The sequence below is a fragment of the Alosa pseudoharengus genome, unplaced genomic scaffold, assembly GCF_046254945.1.
Source record: "Alosa pseudoharengus isolate Yale_2024_CS ecotype anadromous, Long Island Sound unplaced genomic scaffold, YU_APseudo_1.1 YU_APseudo_1.1_scf_9, whole genome shotgun sequence".
Lineage (NCBI taxonomy): Eukaryota > Metazoa > Chordata > Actinopteri > Clupeiformes > Clupeidae > Alosa > Alosa pseudoharengus.
The window spans coordinates 6,729,616-6,747,115 of record NW_027468881.1 but is presented as its reverse complement, the minus strand read 5'-3'; the positions used below and the strand labels follow the sequence as shown (position 1 = coordinate 6,747,115).

General features: G+C 45.4%; 1 protein-coding gene across 2 annotated transcripts in view; it reads right to left on the bottom strand.

Annotated features, from left to right (window-relative positions):
* adcy6a (adenylate cyclase 6a) overlaps positions 1 to 17,500 on the bottom strand; it is a 56,194-nt gene that overhangs the window by 18,195 nt on the left and 20,499 nt on the right. For both annotated transcript variants that reach the window (XM_076275490.1, XM_076275491.1), the window contains exons 4-5: positions 4,039 to 4,188; positions 1,322 to 1,443 (exon numbers count right to left, since the gene is read on the bottom strand). In XM_076275490.1, the coding sequence (XP_076131605.1) occupies positions 1,322 to 1,443; positions 4,039 to 4,188 (272 nt within the window). The remainder of the gene's footprint in view (positions 1 to 1,321; positions 1,444 to 4,038; positions 4,189 to 17,500) is intronic.

Below are 17,500 nucleotides of genomic sequence, written 5' to 3'. Positions count from 1 at the left end.
ACAGCCTGCCCCCACAGACTCACACGCTCCCGCTCCCCGAGGCCGACGAGAGAGAGGGATGAGAGACGGAGGGAGAGGAAGAAAAACATGAGGAGGAGAGGGGAAAATAGAGAGAAGAGAGAGGGGGGTACAGGGGGGGAGGAAGGAGAGGGAACGGCAAGAAATGAGGAGGAAAAAAGGAGGAGAGGGAGGATGAGAGAAGGGTGTTAGAGAGTGAGCAAAAGATGAGAAGAGAAAAGAAAAGGAGTGTGGAGAAGACAGGAGTGCAGACAAGAGAAGAGAGAAAAATGAAGCATGGAACAGAGGAGAGAAAAAAAACACAGTGGAAATCAAGAGGAAGGAAAGTAATAATAAAGGAGGGAACAAAACAACCAGCAAGGAGAGTAGATATCAATGGTGTAGAGGAGAGGAGCGGAGAGGAGAGGAGGAGGAGGAGAGGATTGGAGAGAAGAGGAGAGGAGAGAGGAGAGGAGAGGAGAGAGGACAGGAGGATGAGAGGAAAGAGGAGAGGAGGAGGAGAGGAGAGGAGAGAGGAGCAGAGAGAGGAGAGAAGAGAGGACATGAGGATGAGAGGAGAGAGGAGAGGAGGAGGAGAGGAGAGGAGAGAGGAGAGGACAGGAGAGAGGAGGAGAGGAGTGGAGAGAGGAGAGGAGCGGAGAGAGGAGTGGAAAGGAGAGGAGAGGAGGGGAGAGGAGAAGAGCAGAGAGAGGAGAGGAGAGGAAGAGGAAGAGGAAGAGGAGAGGAGAGTGGAGAGAGGGGAGGAGCGGAGAGGAGGAGGAGGATGCTGCTGCTGCTTCCACTGCCATCATCCAGCAAGGGCACCCAGCACCCTCCTTAATGGGCACACACACCAGTGCTGATGACTTCCTGACACACAAGCGCTAATGATGCCCAGCCACATGCACACATAACAGCGCCTGGACAATGCCAGGCTGCCTGGAGACAATCACCCAGACAAACAGGATGAGGTCAAACAGCCAGCACTTCCTCCCAATACTACATCCAGTGGGAAATAAGAGCTCTTGGAGAGGCGCACGCTGCTGTTTGGCTGGGCCATGTTTTGGGGGTTTGTGTGTGTCTGTGTGTGTCTGTGTGTTTATGTGTGTGTGTGTGTGTCTGTGTATTTCTGTGTGTGTGTGTGTGTGTGTGTGTCTGTGTGTGTGTGTGTGTGTGTGTGTGTGTGTGTGTGTGTGTGTGTGTGTGTGTGTCTGTGTGTGTGTGTGTGTGTGTGTGTGTGTGTGTGTGTGTGTCTGTGTGTCTCTGTGTGTGTGTGTGTGTGTGATCGAAGGTTGTGGAGAAGGGGTGGGTGGTGATGGCAGACCTGACGTTGTCGTGCTTCTGGATGTAAATCTTGTGGAACATCATGTTTTCTTTCGTGGCGTTGATGTCAGCCTTCATCTCCATGGCGACATGCCTTGGCAACACGGACAGCAACAGGCGTTCCTGAAAAGTGTGTGTGAGTGCGAGAGAGAGAGAGAGAGAGAGAGAGATGGTTAGAGAGAAAGAGATGGTGAGAGAGAGGGAGAGAGAGAGTGTCACACATTGATGAAGGTGGAGGCAATAAAAGGGTGGAATAGAATGGATAAGAATGTAAGAATAAAGAGAGTGAAAGAGAAAGGCAGAGGGAGAGGGTGAAAGTGAGAGAGAAAATGAATTCCATCCACTGCTTTTGCCAGATATAACAGCTATGATTTGGCATCCTTCCACTCCTCAAGGAGATAATTACAGTTTTTGCCCATTGCTTACATACTAAAAACGAATGCTTAGACCAAAGCCTCAATACCTAAACTTCTTGTAGCATATCTTAATTACTGTGTAACCAGACACATTTTCTGCTTTGCACACTGTTTGCAATTCTGCAACACACTCATTGCGAAACACCACACACAAATTCTTAAATCTAATTCTTACATTAGACACTTAAATCTAATTCTTACATTAGACACTTTATTCAAAAGTAAAATCTCCTGTTATCATTGGGAAAACACTTGGGAAAACACTATTCAAAATGCAAGCACATCTGGTAATCTGGTAAAAGCCACACAGATTCCTGAAAACACTTACAGAGAAAACTGAACACCAATCAGTCTGAGGCTTAGCACTACAAGCCGTGGGCCTACTGGTTAGCGCTTTGGACCTGTTACCGGAGGGTTGCCGGTTCAAACCCCGACCAGTAGGCACAGCTGAAGTGCCCTTGAGCACTGTGTGTTCACTGTGTGCTGAGTGTGTTTCACTAATTCACGGATTGGGATAAATGCAGAGACCAAATTTCCCTCACGGGATCAAAAGAGTATATATACTTATACTTACAAATAGACTTCAGGTAAGTTATTGTGTACCTGTTCAAGTGTGTACTTTTACATTGAGTGCCCGTGTACAGTTTTGTATTTCCCCATTTACTCCCCATTTCTAAAACCTATTGAAGAATTATTTTCAGTGGGCCAATGAAAAGTATATGACCACCAACCACATACCTGCATGCCTCTTTTGCAAGCAATGGAAGGGGCATGCAGAGATATTGAGGTGGGGTCAGTTCAAGGGTGGATATGGCACACAAGGTGATATTTTCCCCGTTGATGTTGACAAGGACTTGTGGCCGAATCTGAACAGAAGGCAGGGCCCATGTTTTAAAAAAAAAAAAAAAAACTTTTGCTTTGTTGCTACATTTTTTTATTTGTTTAGAGTACATTCACGTACAGTATTGCATTGATAAGTGTGATTCTATTTTTCTTTATTTCTGTAAGAATGTTTGTTTTTTGTAAAAACTATGTCTACTTTTGAGCTTCACAAAAGACTGAGTCTGAGAAAATGACAATAAAAACACAAAGACTGTAGTGTTTATATAAAGCACATCAGTGTGTTGCTGTTGATTTGAAAGAATAATTAAAATGGTGCATGTGTGTATGGTTTTGTTGCAATAATTGTATTTTTAGAAAGGATTATTGAGTTTTCATTGCAGTGTTTCATTTTGGCATAGATGTGAGTTATTTATCTCCAAGTGCTATATTGTTTGGCTGTGTGTAGAGTTTTGATATAATGAGCAAAATCTGTGGTGTGGTGTGTGTGTGTGTACTGTATGTGGTAAAGGCTAGTGTGGTGTGGTGTGTGTGTGTAATGTATATAGTGAAGGCTAGTGTGGTGTGGTGGTGTGTGTGTGTGTGTGTACCTGCTCTTGGTCTCTTTCCCTGCAGGTGTACTGTATGTAGTGAAGGCTTGTATGATGTGTGTGTGTACTGTACGTAGTGAAAGCTGGTGTGAAGTGTGTGTGTGTACTGTACGTAGTGAAAGCTGGTGTGGTGTGTGTGTGTGTACTGTACGTAGTGAAAGCTGGTGTGGTGTGTGTGTGTGTACTGTACGTAGTGAAGGCTGGTGTGGTGTATGTGTGTACTGTACGTAGTGAAAGCTGGTATGGTGTGTGTGTGTGTACTGTACGTAGTGAAAGCTGGTGTGGTGTTTGTGTGTACTGTACGTAGTGAAAGCTGGTATGGTGTGTGTGTGTGTACTGTACGTAGTGAAGGCTGGTGTGGTGTGTGTGTGTGAGTGAGTACTGTACGTAGTGAAGGCTGGTGTGGTGTGTGTGTGTGTGTACTGTACGTAGTAAAAGCTGGTGTGGTGTGTGTGTGTGAGTACTGTACGTAGTGAAGGCTGGTGTGGTGTTTGTGTGTGTGTACTGTACGTAGTGAAGGCTGGTGTGGTGTGTGTGTGTGTGTACTGTACGTAGTAAAAGCTGGTGTGGTGTCTGTGTGTGTGTACTGTACGTAGTGAAGGCTGGTGTGGTGTGTGTGTGTGTGTACTGTACATAGTGAAGGCTGGTGTGGTGTGTGTGTGTACTATACGTAGTGAAAGCTGGTGTGGTGTGTGTGTGTGTGTACTGTACGTAGTGAAGGCTGGTGTGGTGTCTGTGTGTGTGTACTGTACGTAGTGAAAGCTGGTGTGGTGTGTGTGTGTGTGTACTGTACGTAGTGAAGGCTGGTGTGGTGTGTGTGTGTGTGTACTGTACGTAGTGAAGGCTGGTGTGGTGTGTGTGTGTGTGTGTACCTGTTGCTGGTTCTCCCTCTGCAGATGCAGGCGAGCCTGGATGTAGCCGCGTGTCTCCTGGAAGGCCTGCCTCTGGGACACCTCGGCCGGGTAGTGCGTACAGATCCCAATGATGTTGGTGCACAGAAAGATCAGCACATTGGCACTCAGCTGGGAGCCGGAGGGGAGAGAGAGAGAGAGAGAGAGAGAGAGAGAGAGAGAGAGAGAGGGAGAGAGAGAGGGAGAGAGGGAGAGGGAGAGAGGGAGAGAGGGAGAGAGAGAGAAACTGTTAAGAGTAAAACATGGTACAAAAGAGAGAGAGAGAGAGAGAGATTTAACACATGGCCAAGTTATGTTTAGCTATGTAAAGAATAAGTGCTACAGCGAGAGATGGAGGAAGGCATTGAGGCAAGGAAATGGGAGACACAGGAAAATAAGTATATATACTTTTCTGATCCCGTGAGGGAAATTTGGTCTCTGCATTTATCCCAATCCGTGAATTAGTGAAACACACTCAGCACACAGTGAACACACAGTGAGGTGAAGCACACACTAATCCCAGCGCAGTGAGCTGCCTGCAACAACAGCGGCGCTCAGGGATTAGTGAGGGGTTAAGTGCCTTGCTCAAGGGCACTTCAGCCGTGCCTACTGGTCGGGGCTCGAACCGGCAACCCTCCGGTTACAAGTCCGAAGTGCTAACCAGTGGGCCAAGGCTGCCCCACAATGGGAGAGAGACAGGAAAATGGGAGATGGAGAGAGAAGGATAGATGAAAGTCTGTGTGTGTGTGTGTGTGTGTGTGTGTGTGTGTGTGTGTGTGTGTGTGTGTGTGTGTGTGTGTGTGTGTGTGTGTGTGTGTGTGTGTGTGTGTGTGTGTGTGTGTGTGTGTGTGTGTGTGCGTGTGTTTGGTGAGGGAAATTTGGTCTCTGCATTTAACCCAATTGGTGAATTAATGAAACACACACAGCACACAGTGAACACACAGTGAGGTGAAGCACACACTAATCCCGGCGCAGTGAGCTGCCTGCTACAACAGCGGCGCTCGGGGAGCAGTGAGGGGTTAGGTGCCTTGCTCAAGGGCACTTCAGCCGCGGCCCAGAAAGGGGGAGATTGAAAGGGAAAGCAAGAGAGGAAGAGAAAGATGGAATGAGTGTGAGGAGGACAGATAAACAAAGTGATGGAAAGACTGACTTAGCAAGAGAGAGACTGAAAGAGAGAGAGTGACAGAGAGAAATCAGGTGAAATGGGAAGCAAGGGGCGTCAATTATAGAAGGCTATGGAGGAACAATGGGGGAGGGGGCAGAAGTTGGAAGAAGAGAAAGTGTGAATCACTACTTTTTCAAAGGGTTCTGGACCGTTCTCAGTTTTGGCCCATGTGAACCTCAAGAAACCAAAAGACACTCCTGTGGGGATATTAGTCATCCCACACCAAGGCCCTCTTGGCCTCTACACCATGAGAACACACTCTAGGACCTTTAGCCAGCGCAGCCTACAGTACATCCTGCTCCTGCTGCTGCAGCTCAGCTACTCCATGCTGCCCCATGGACAGACAGGAAACAAGAGTGTAGTCACTTCCTGTATGGGGGGGGGGGGGGGGGGTGTCTGGGTGGTGGAGCTAGGTAGGTGGGGGGATATTGAGTGAGGGGAGGGTGGGCACCAAATGAGTCCAGAGGATGCATGAACAGACAGCAGGTTTACTCAAGGTTGTCACAGCGATGGTTACGTAAGGGCTATTCCAAATGCACAGTGACCTCTGTGCCTGATCTTTTTGTTTTGTTTTTTTGTTTGTTTTTGAAACAAATGTCACTTTATGTCAAACACAATATATGCTTCTTAAGTTAAGCACTGATCTGTACCACGTTATAGTCCACTTTAGGATAGAAAGTCTGACCTATAACACAGGTCCATTTTACGTACATGGGCGTACTTCATCAACTTACAATGCATAATATCCCTTTTCTGACTCCTAATATACTGTAAGTATAAGAAATACAAGTATATCTTGTTACATCATGTACTAGTTTTCCGCTGTAAAAGTATGTGGCATAAAAGAGTACCTAATAGAAAGTGAGGTGCCATGCCAGTTAGAACATGGACTCTGGACTGTGTTTACCTGATCATGTCTCTGGACTGTGTTTACCTGATCATGTCTCTGGACTGTGTATACCTGATTATGTCTCTGGACTGTGTTTACTCGATTATGTCTCTGGACTGTGTTTACCTGATCATGTCTCTGGACTGTGTATACCTGATCATGTCTCTGGTCACATCATGGGAAGCTACATGGTACTCAGTCAACACACACACACACACACACACACACACACACACACACAATCTTCACAAAACTGACAAAGCTTTCCCATCTATCTTTCATACTAGCAAGCTGAATTTCTTATTTCCTGTCAAAGGTATTCTTAAAGCAACAGGTAGCTCATAGTAAAAATTATCTCCCTGATTTCAACATTTTGTGTGTGTGTGTACAGTGTATCTGTTTTGTGTGTGTACCTGCTAATTGTGCTTTCTGTGTGTGTGTGAGTGTGTGTGTGTGTGCAGTTGATGAGGAGGGGTGGGAGAGTTAATGACCAATCTAATTAGACTTTGGAATTGGTCTGTATCAATTTAACAAATGTTGCTTTGAATCAATTTAATTATGGCCTAATCAGGAGACAGCAGATGGAGTGGGATAATCTCTGCCTGTGCACGGCCTGTGTCACCGTTTATCTGCTGCGCCATCGTCCCGTCTGATGTTGATGACATCACCACACAGCGCGGGCGACTGGGCGAGGTGGTGGCGGCAGCATTTTATAATATCTTGTCGGAGTTGGCAAAGTGAGCGAAAAAAACGGGGGGGCAATAGAGAGAAAAGAGAGCAAGCGTTGATACAGTAGGAGTGAGCGAGGGATAGAGACAGATGAGAGAGTGAGAGGACAACAGAAGTGAACAAACAGCAACGGTGGAGAGAGAGAGAGAGAGAGAGAGAGAGAGAGGGATAGGGGGCAGACTAGAAACAGACAGCGAAACAGAGAAGCTCAGGGCACCAGAGGACAGAATGATGAGAGTAGCAGAAAAGAAAAGCAAGCACAGGAAAAGAAAGGAGTAGGAAGGACAAGAAAAGAGAAAAGAAGACATGAGTAGAAAGGAGAAGAAAGCAGAGGAGAAGAGAGGGAAGCGGGTCAAAGGGGTGAAGAGAATAGAGAAAAAGAGAGAAGAAAGAAAGGAGACAGAGGAGAAGAGAGAAAGGGCAAAAACAGACGAGAAGAGAATAGAAGAGAGGAGAAGAGAGAAACATGCAAGGAGAGAGAAAGAGGGGGATGAGGAGAGGAGAAGAAAGGAAAGACAGAGCGGTGGGGAGAAGAGAGAAGAGGAGAGGTCTGACGGTGACATTAGGCAGATGGCTCTAAGCTCTGCTCTGTTTACACTCTGCTTTCTATTCAAGTACGACCTAAAGGACAAAAATGCAAAAAAGAAAAAAGTAGTGTGTGCGCGAGCGTGTGTGTGTGTATAGGTGTATGCGTACTTGTGTGTGTGTGTGCGTGCGTGTGTGTGTGTATGTATGTGTGTGTAGGTTTGTGGCATACAGTATGCATGCAAGTGTGTGTGTGTGTGTGTGCGAGAGAGAGAGAGAGAGAGAGAGAGAGAGAGAGAGAGAAGAGAGAGAGAGAGTCTGTGTGTGTGTGTGTGTGTGTGTGTGTGTGTGTGTGTGTGTGTGTGTGTGTAAGTCAGATCACAGGCTGGGCCTAATTGCTTGCTCTTCTCAAGAGGACAAGGGCAGGAGGTTTACATTGTACACACAGAGCCGGCCAGTGTGTTTACGCAACAGGACACCTCTCTGCGTCTGGACCGTGATTTATCACCAATAACCATCACCCTCCTGAAATAAAGGCGACCACAGCCAACACCACCCCCATCTCTCTCTCTCTCATTCTTCTCATTCCTCTATTCCCTCATGCTACCTATCACTGTCTATCATCTCTCTCTTCTTTCTCTCTCTCTCTCTCTCCTCTGATTCCTTTCCATTCTCTCCCTCTCTCCTCTAGAACTCTTATTCCTCTCTTCTTTTCATCCTCCTCTCTTATTATTGTCTCTCCTTTATATAGCCGATCATCCTTCTCTTTGTTTTTCTTTCTCTCTATCTCATTCTATTTCCTCATTTTCTCAGTCTATCATATACCTCATTCTCTTCAACTTATTTATCTTTCACTAACACACTACCCCCTCCTTCTCTCTCTCCCTCTCTCATTCTCCCTCTCTCATTTCCTCTTTTCACCTCTCTCCCTCTTTCTCTCTTGACATTGGCTGTAAAAGCAGAGTGCCACTCTCAGACAGTCTGTCCCCTGAAGGCTGCTGCTTAGACAGCGCGCTCCAATCTGCTCATGCCCCCCCCGGGCACTGGACTGGGGCTTCCTGCTAATGTAAATGAGTTGTGAGGGCCTCCTAAATCAGTCAGCATTAAACACACACACACACACACACACACACACATTCATGCTCTCTCTCTCACACACACACACAGACACACACGCACAGATAGATAAACACATGCACACACACACACAACCTCTTACAGCACGTCAGGCCTAGCTGGGAAAAAGTGGACAATGAGCAGGTACTGTATTCAGCTCATCAGAGGGGTGTGTGTGAGTCTGTCATTCTCTCTTTCTCCCTCTCTGTCTCTGTCTCTGTGTGTGTGTGTGTGTGTGAGAGAGAGAGACCAGAGACAGTGGGTGAGGGCATTAGAGCCTTTGCCATACAGAGTGTTTGCACGTGTGCAAGTGTGCCTTTGTTTTAGCTTGTGCGTGAGTGTGTGTGTGCGTGGTCATGTAATGTAGTTAGTGTATGAGAGAGCCCTTGTGTGATTAGGTGTGTGGTTTAGAGTGTCGCCAACTAATGGTGATTATGTGTGTGTGTGTGTGTGTATGTGTGTCTATGTGTGCTCATGCATGTCTTTGTGATGTTATGTGTGTATGTGAGTGTGTGCGCATGCATGTTGTGTATGAGTATGTGTGAATGTGTGTGTATGTGTGTGTGAGTGTGTGTGTGTGTGTCTGTGCGCATGTGTGTGTGTGTGTGTGTGTGTGTGTGTTTAGAGGGCATCTCCTCATTCATTATCTAATTCTAATTCAGTGTCTCTTTTTCCCCCCACTGATGAGTCACGCCATCATCTGTTATGTCTGTCTGATTCTGTGCGGTCATTATTTCATCTCTGTCCACCTCAGCCTGCCCGGTTTATTATGAGGACCCATTATGTCTATTGGGGGATTAGATAGCCATTGTTGTCTCTACTCTAATGACCGCCCAGACAGGCCGCTTTGGGGTGAAAAGTCACAGTCCCGCCCAGAGAGTAGCTGACCCTGGAGCACAGCTGACCTGTGTGGCCTCCATCTCTATCTAGCCATGTCTGGATCTAGCCTGGGTCTTGGTCCTGCATCTGTGGTCGTATTCCAGAAAGTTCCAAACCCGTAGATCTTAACTGTTTGATAACCGTGGTAAGTAGGTTTAAGACCTAATTTAAGACAGAAAAGGAACTGTTCCTCAGTCAATCTTCCTGACTTAAGATAAGACAAGTGTATTACAGAAGCATCTTAACTTGATACTTACGTAAAGCATTTTAAATAAATATTGGTGCAAGTAACATGTATTCTGGATGTAGATAAAGCAATTGTGCCACTTTGTGCCAGTTATTTTCCTTCCAATTCAGCATCTGGTGTGGAGCACAATGTTGTTTAGAATAGCACTGTCATAAAAACTGTTTCCAATCCTCAGCACTGCCCCTGAGCTCTTGCAGTGGGCTACTGTAAGGGCTTTATACCCTTGTGAGTGTGTGTGTGTGTGTGTGTGTGTGTGGGTCCGTCCGTCCGTCCTAGAGCTACTGCAGTGGGCCACTCTAAAGGTTTTTATTTGCGGTTGTGGAAAGTTGGCCTCTGGCTGTAAGTCTAAATGCCTGCATCACAGAGTTGCTGTGCTCTGACAGTTTACAATGAAGATGACTCTTTCTTCTCTTCTTTCTCTCTGTGCTTTTCCCCTCCTTCTCTCCAGTGAGCGGGAAACAGTGGCTGACCTCTCATCTCCACTCTTGTGTGACGTTCAACACCAGCAAGACATTTTCTACGCACGCTACTGTTGCTTCTTAGTCCTGTGCGTGGGAGGGGTGTGTGTGCGTGTGTCTCAGTGGGTGTGTCTACGAGTGTGCGTGCATGTGTGTGTGTGTGTGTGTGTGTGTGTGTGAGAGAGAGAGAGAGAGAAAGACACAGTCAGAGAGAATCGTGGGTGTTGTATGTGTAGTTGACTGTCACAATGTCATGCCACCGGACTCCCACCATTTGCATTACAACCATGACACAGAATCTCATAGAGCACCTTACCATGCATACTGAATCACAGGGTCAGGCCCTGCCCTGTCACTGCAAGCGTCTCATGCTTATACATCCCTTAGTACATTCATGTGGATAGTATCTTTTATTGTCCATATTATTCATGTGGATTGGTCATCCTGTTTATGTTGTATGTTGTGTGTGATGTCTTTAAGCTACTGGGACCTTGAATTTATGATCACGATCAATAAAGTATCTATCTATCTATCTATTTATCTACCTGGACATCCTTGTCAAAATTGACCATGGTTTCACTATGGTAAATAACAATGGTTCTTCAAATAATCATGGCTTTTAAATTTTTATGTCCAACCATGTTTTTTGGGTAACCATGGAAACAATGGATACCATGGTTCCTGTATGAAAACCATAAGAAGCCATAGTGAATTTTCAAAAGGGATGTTAAAACAATAGTAGTACAGGTAGTATGAAGTGCTATGGATAAACCATGGTAGTACCATGGTTAGGAGCATAGTAATTGTTATCACTATGATTTACCATAGTTAAATTTAATGATTTACCATACCATGGTTACTGTATAAAAATCATATGAAACCATAGTAAATGGCACTCTGGATAATCAAGTAACAAGTCTGGAAGAAGAACAGATCAGAGCCCTATCAGACTTCCTAGCTGCACCTGTCCCCCTTTCCTGCAGGGGGCGACGTGTAGTCCTCCCCATTCGTCCTTTCCACTCCTTAGATGCCTTTGACACAGCTGTGCACCCCAGCCAACCACAACTTCTTCTGCTCCCACTTAGCGGCCTGGGCTCAAATACCACGCGCTCACGCCAAAGGCGACCCAGGGCCTATTTACAGGGCAGTTGCCGACGCTGCCACAGGTTCACCTGGGGGTCTCTACAAGTTCATGCCCAGGAGAGCCACACACTGGACGACTCCAGGGCCCTTGGACTACAACCTGATTCTATGAAATTACTTACTTTCACTTACTTTCACTTTTTTGCAAAAATGGGCCTAGTCTACCTGAGCAAGGCTCCCCAATGCCAGGAACACAGTGTGATGTGTCACAATCGCCTAGTAGATAAGCAAGGGCGTCCAGCAACCTTGGAAATAAAAAAGTGGTGCAGCGATGTCCTTTCCTTTCAGTCTCCTCAGGGCCGATTTATGCTGCCCATATGCTGTTTAAAACAACCTGCTGAAGGCTTGAACTGGCACATTTATACACAAAATGTGTTGTGGTTCCCGTCTGCCCCATTGGCCTCTGTGGTGTGTACCTTTGGTGAGATATTCAAAGCAATGAGACAAAGCTCAGTTCGTGGAACTGGAGGCGTGTGGTGTGCCTCTGGGTATCCTGTGACCACAAGTTACATTCACAACTCACTGACACGACAGCCGGCTGCTCTACTCTAAACCATATTATTTTTGGAAACAAAAGACTAAGGGTGTCCCCGAGGACGTTGGTGTTGGCTTAGGAAGCACAAATCACCATGAGTCTCCACAGTCTATCTATCTATCTATCTATCATGTTGTGGCACGGAAGTATTGCATTTTACATTTATATTCACTCTTTTAGCAGACACTTTTATCCAAAGTCACTTTTAGAACAAATATCGATAGTCAGCAGTAGTCTGTGTGCTCCCTGAGAAACCAGGCTAGCGAATTAACTGAGGGGTGTGATGACTCTGCTCTACCAACTGAGCCACTGCAATGCAAGTGCTCCTGTTTTCATTGACGGGCAACAAGCAACATCGGGCAAAAAACAAGGAAAAATGAACTAAAACTAATTCAAAACTAATTCACACCATGAGCAAGACCCTAAGCTCAAACATGGAAGGGTCAGTGCAGTGACCCCACATGTTTCGTGGTATCTTTCGTTAATGTGCGAGACACTGTATGTTAATGAAACTAGGGCCTGGGAAGATGTTTAGCCATGACTGGAATATATCGTCCTGCTCCCAGTCATCCTCATCACCATCGTAAGGAGAACAGGCTGTGTCTCAGTGGACCGTGTAAGACCCTTCCCAGCTGTGAGCAGTGACTGATGTGACGCTAGTGGCGGGCAGTGGAGAGTCCATCTGCCGCACGTGCTGCGGTGCGTCTCTAGAGAAGCCCAGATATCTGGAATCCTCTCAAACATCTGTCCACACAACGCTCATGACAAACAAGAAAACAAACTCTCGCTCGCTCTCTCTCAACCACACAAGCCAAAGTAAACAACATGTTTTGTTTTGTCACAGTTGACAATGTGTCCGGGCAGGCATATTCCACAGGTGATGCCTTTGTGCATCTGTGTGTGTGTGTGTGTGTGTGTGTGTGTGTGTGTGTGTGTGTGTGTGTGTGAGCGAGAGAGACAGAAAGGGGAAGAGAGAATGTGAGTGTGTGTGTGTGTGAGTGAGAGAGACAGAGAGAAAGAGAGAGGGATAGAGAAAGAGGGAAAGTGTGTGTGTGTGTGTATACATGTGTATGTGAGAGAGAAAGTGCGAGAGAGCATGTGTGTGTGTGTGTGTGTTTGTGTGTGTGTTTGTGTGTTGTGGGGAGTGGAGGGGGTTGTGCTATCTTATCTAAGACTTTCAGAGCGAGCGCTGTATGGTAGTCATGACTGCAGACCACGCCCCGCTGCATCCTTATCGTCCACAGGGCTGATAAAGCAGCACTGAAACCGGCCGCTGACGGCCGTCTGCCCAGCTCACTGGCCCGTGGGCACTGAGGTAAACTACAGAGGATTTTAAAGCAGCCACAAAGGTGGAGGGAAGACACACACACACACACACTCACACACACACACACACAGACAGAGGTTTACACCCCATTCCAAAGCTTAGGGAGTAAAGTATCTCCCCTCCAAACCCAAACATGTAGCTCCAACCACAAACAGCTCTCTTCATCATCTCACCTGCACGTCTGAGACAGAACCACCTGCTCTTGCTACGAGACGGAACCATCTCTCCAAACTGTCTTACCTGCTGATGTGAGACACAGACGTCTCTACACATCATCTCACCTGCTTGTGCGTATTCTCCACATTGTCTCACTCATGCGTTTGAGACAGGGTTTGAGAGAGAGAGAGAGAGAGAGAGGTTTGCTAGTAGGTCAAAACTAAGAGACTCTCTCTCCTGCTTTTCTGCTTTGGGATGCTATGGGCTTCCATGCAACCCGAAAGAGCTTTAATCGTCGCAGCATCAATGGGGTCGTAGGCACAGAGAGTAATGGTTTTTCCACATTCAGGCAGATTTGCGTCAAAGTGTCCTTGTCCACTGGGAGAGGGGTGGTGGGATGGGGCTGATTGTGTGAGGTCGGAGTGGAGGAGGGAGGGGCTTGTATTGGATAGGCAGTGCAGCAAAAACATGTTCATGTGTCACTTTCTCTGTGCAGTTTTACTCCTACACAAACATCAAGATTAAAAAAAAGAAAATGCATGCATGCACGCACACGCACACGCACACGCACACGCACACGCACACGCACACGCACACACACACACACACACACAAATAAAGCTACCAATACTGGCAGATTATACCCACACTAAACAGACTATCCAAACCCAAAAATGCACAACCTGAAGGAGATCAGCTAAATTTTGTTCCGTTGACTAACCCCGTCAATCCAATCATCTCCAAAAGCACACATGGTAACAACACTGGAGTTGTTTTCAACAGCTGGACTCCAGAATTGCATCCAGTCAATTTCTCATTAACAGAAAGCCAATAGCATTGCCTGTAAGGACTGCATGTCCTCCTAATGCATCAGCAGTGCTTCCTCCCTCTTTCAAGAAAACCAATCGCAGCTAATATTCTCAGTCTCCATCTTACACACAACACGCAAACACACACACACACACACACACACACACACACACACACACACACACAGGAATTTGTTTTCCGTTTTTTTTTGTCAAGGAATGTTTTTATTGTCATTTTTTGTGTATTCTGTGTATTAATGGTTTGATTATGACTGAATTATTAATTATTCAACTTGCACAAATTAATACTACATGTCAATCCCTCTAACAAACTCATCTGTGAATGTGTAGATGGTTATGTCACCACTAAAGTTGCTTAGTGAATAATTAGCCTTGATGAAATTGGAGTCAGTAGCTACAATGCTAACAGTTAGGTGGTACAATTCCACTTTCACAATTCCAATTCCATAGCCACAGCTAAATTGTGATATCTGGTGGATTCAAAAAAATTATAATCAATAGGGCAAAGCTTCAGCAAAAGGCTGTCTCTGTGGCATGTGAGAGATCTTTTTTTGTAAAAAACAAAACAAAACAATTGTGTTGACATACATTCTTAACGTTTTTAGACAGAACTGTTCCAGAACAGTCTGTGCTATATTTGACATTCTTGAACATTCTGAAATTGTCATACAATCATAATCAAATGTTTACACCCAGAAAATGAAAAATCATGAATTGATAATGAGTAATACCTTTAAGGCTAAAGACAGACAGAGAAACAGACAGACAGAGAGAGAGAGAGAAAGAGAGAGAGAAAGAGATACACACCATAGGGAGAAAAGAACAACAGATAGAAGAAAGATGAAAAATGGAGAAACAATAACAACCCAATTCCATGCAATCCCTTTTATCTGAAATGGCATAAGGGTCTGAGTCACAATGAAATTTCCTGGGACAACACAAAGTTTCTGCGTCACAGGCCTCTCAAACTCTCTCTCTCACACACACACACACACACACACACACACACACAGACAGACACACACAGACAGAAATGCACACAAACACAAGTCTGCTGGCCAAAAGATAAGCTTCTGTGAGCTTGAGGCTGCCAGGCAGGACACTGACATAGAGATTGACACCCTCACTGTAAACAGCCCTCCTATCTAGCCGTGCTGTGAAACCAGCTACACTCAGTTATATGGATACAGCCATTGGCGCACACACACACACACACACACACATATACATAAACACCAACACACACACACACACACACACATGCGCTGGGCAGGGACTCTGTGGTGGTCTTCCCAGTCCAGAGTGATGCTTCTCTCCCCCTTCCACACACACACACACACACAAACACACACACACACACATCCTCCATTACTTCTATGTTCACAGCCAAAGACGGCTCCAAACCACCCAACCAGTTGGGTCCATCAGCTGTGTTGCCATGGCGACCACCACCACACTCAAACATACGCTGGGTGGGTGGGGAGTGTGTTTGTAATGTGTGTGTGTGTGTGTGTGTGTGTGTGTGTGTGTGTGTGTGTGTGTGTGTGTGTGTGCGCGTGGGGGGGCTCAGACTGTCCCACAGAAGGGGCAGACACATGAGGAGAACATGACCACACGTCCACAAGCCATGACAGCAGCTGATCTCTACAAATGGAACCAGAACCCGGACCTGGTAGAACCACTTCTGTTCCACAGTCCGGTACTATCTGCCAAACCATAGAGACCAAAACCCAACAATGCCAACCTCTATGTAAGGGATAATGTATAGAACGCCGGTCATTGTCGGGAGATAGGTCCCGACAGGGCGAACCGGACCCCGACGCGCAGCGGCTGACAGCTGACCGGCGTTCTATACATTATCCCGCTTATTACACGGCTACTTACCAAAACGACACAATAAACTCCCCACGATATGACTCTTTAGCCTACATAGCCTAGGCTATAGCCTATTTGTTACCGTTTCATCATGGCTTTTGCTGAGAAACAAATAGTTCGCAACAACACACGCTGAACTTGAATCAAACATTCTTTAGAACACAGCTGATCAACCGTCTGCTTTCACTTTTGAATGAAGTTCCAATCCTTGCGTAGTGATATGAAAGAATTGACTTAGAAGCACAAAGCCCATTTTCCTTGACAACGGTCTGTTATACTTAGCAACGGTCTGTTATTCAGAATTAGCAGACCGCCGAACGTTGGGAAGGCCCATTCAAGTGAATGGAGCATTCTGCAGCGATATGAAGAGCCGTGTAATAAGTAAGGGATAATGTATAGAACACCGGTTATTATCGGGAAAAAAAGTCCCAACAGGGTGAACCGGACCCCAACACATCTTGCTTCGCCCTGAAGGGACTTATTATATAGCTACTTGCCAAAACGAAAAAATAAACTCCACATAATGTGTCTGTTTACATATATTTGCTATCGTTTCATCATGGCTTTTGCTGAGAAACAAATAGTTCGCAACACATGCTGAACTTGGATCAAACACTGCAAAAAATGAAATCTAACCAAGTGTTATTAATCTTGTAATAAGATCAAAAAAATCTATTTGGTATTGTTTTTAGTATGAAAAGACTTACCTAATGCTCTCCCGTAAGATCATTTTGACTTAATTTAAGAAGACTTTGACTTATTTTAAGGAGTCTTATCAAGACAAATTTACTTAACGCACTGGCAGAAAATTTGCTTGTTTTTAGGACAAATTTGCTTTAACGCACTGGCAGAAAAATTTGCTTGTTTTCAGGATGAGATGTCTTAAAATAAGTCAAACTTTTCTTAAATTAGGTCAAATGATTTCACGAGAAAGCGCTAGGTAAGTCTCTTTATACTGAAAACAAAACAAACTAGTTATTTTTATCTTGATATAAGACTAATAATCTTGGTTAGATTTTATTAGATAAGCAGTTTTTTGCAGTGAACATTCTTTAGAACACAGCGGATCAACCACCTGCTTTCACCTTTGAATGAAGTTCTATTGCAAGAAGTGACCAGACCGCTTGCAGAGTGATGATACGTGAATCAGAAGCACAAAACCAGTTGCCATTGACAGCGGTCATTATGTTTCAGCGGTCATTACATTGCATGTACATTATAGCGGTGCATGTTTATGAATTAATAGGTAAGACAAAATTCAAAACATTTCGTTTTTTTTATTTTGGTCTTCAGTTCTGATTATTGGTCCCCGTTCCAGTTCTTATTGTTTCTACTCGATTTTAATATTTTGATTCCCAACCCTAGTAGACACAGACAGAATGAACCTTGGGCAAACGATTTGCATTTGTTCAAGGGGGCGGAACAAGGAGAAACTGAATGTAGCCATGACACAAAGGTGAACATGGTAGTGCACCACACGACAACATGGCTTGGAATGATGGACTCATGGCCTCTGATGAAGATGTAACCTACATCAAAATGTTAGTTTTTTGCTGCATCGATCCAAAAA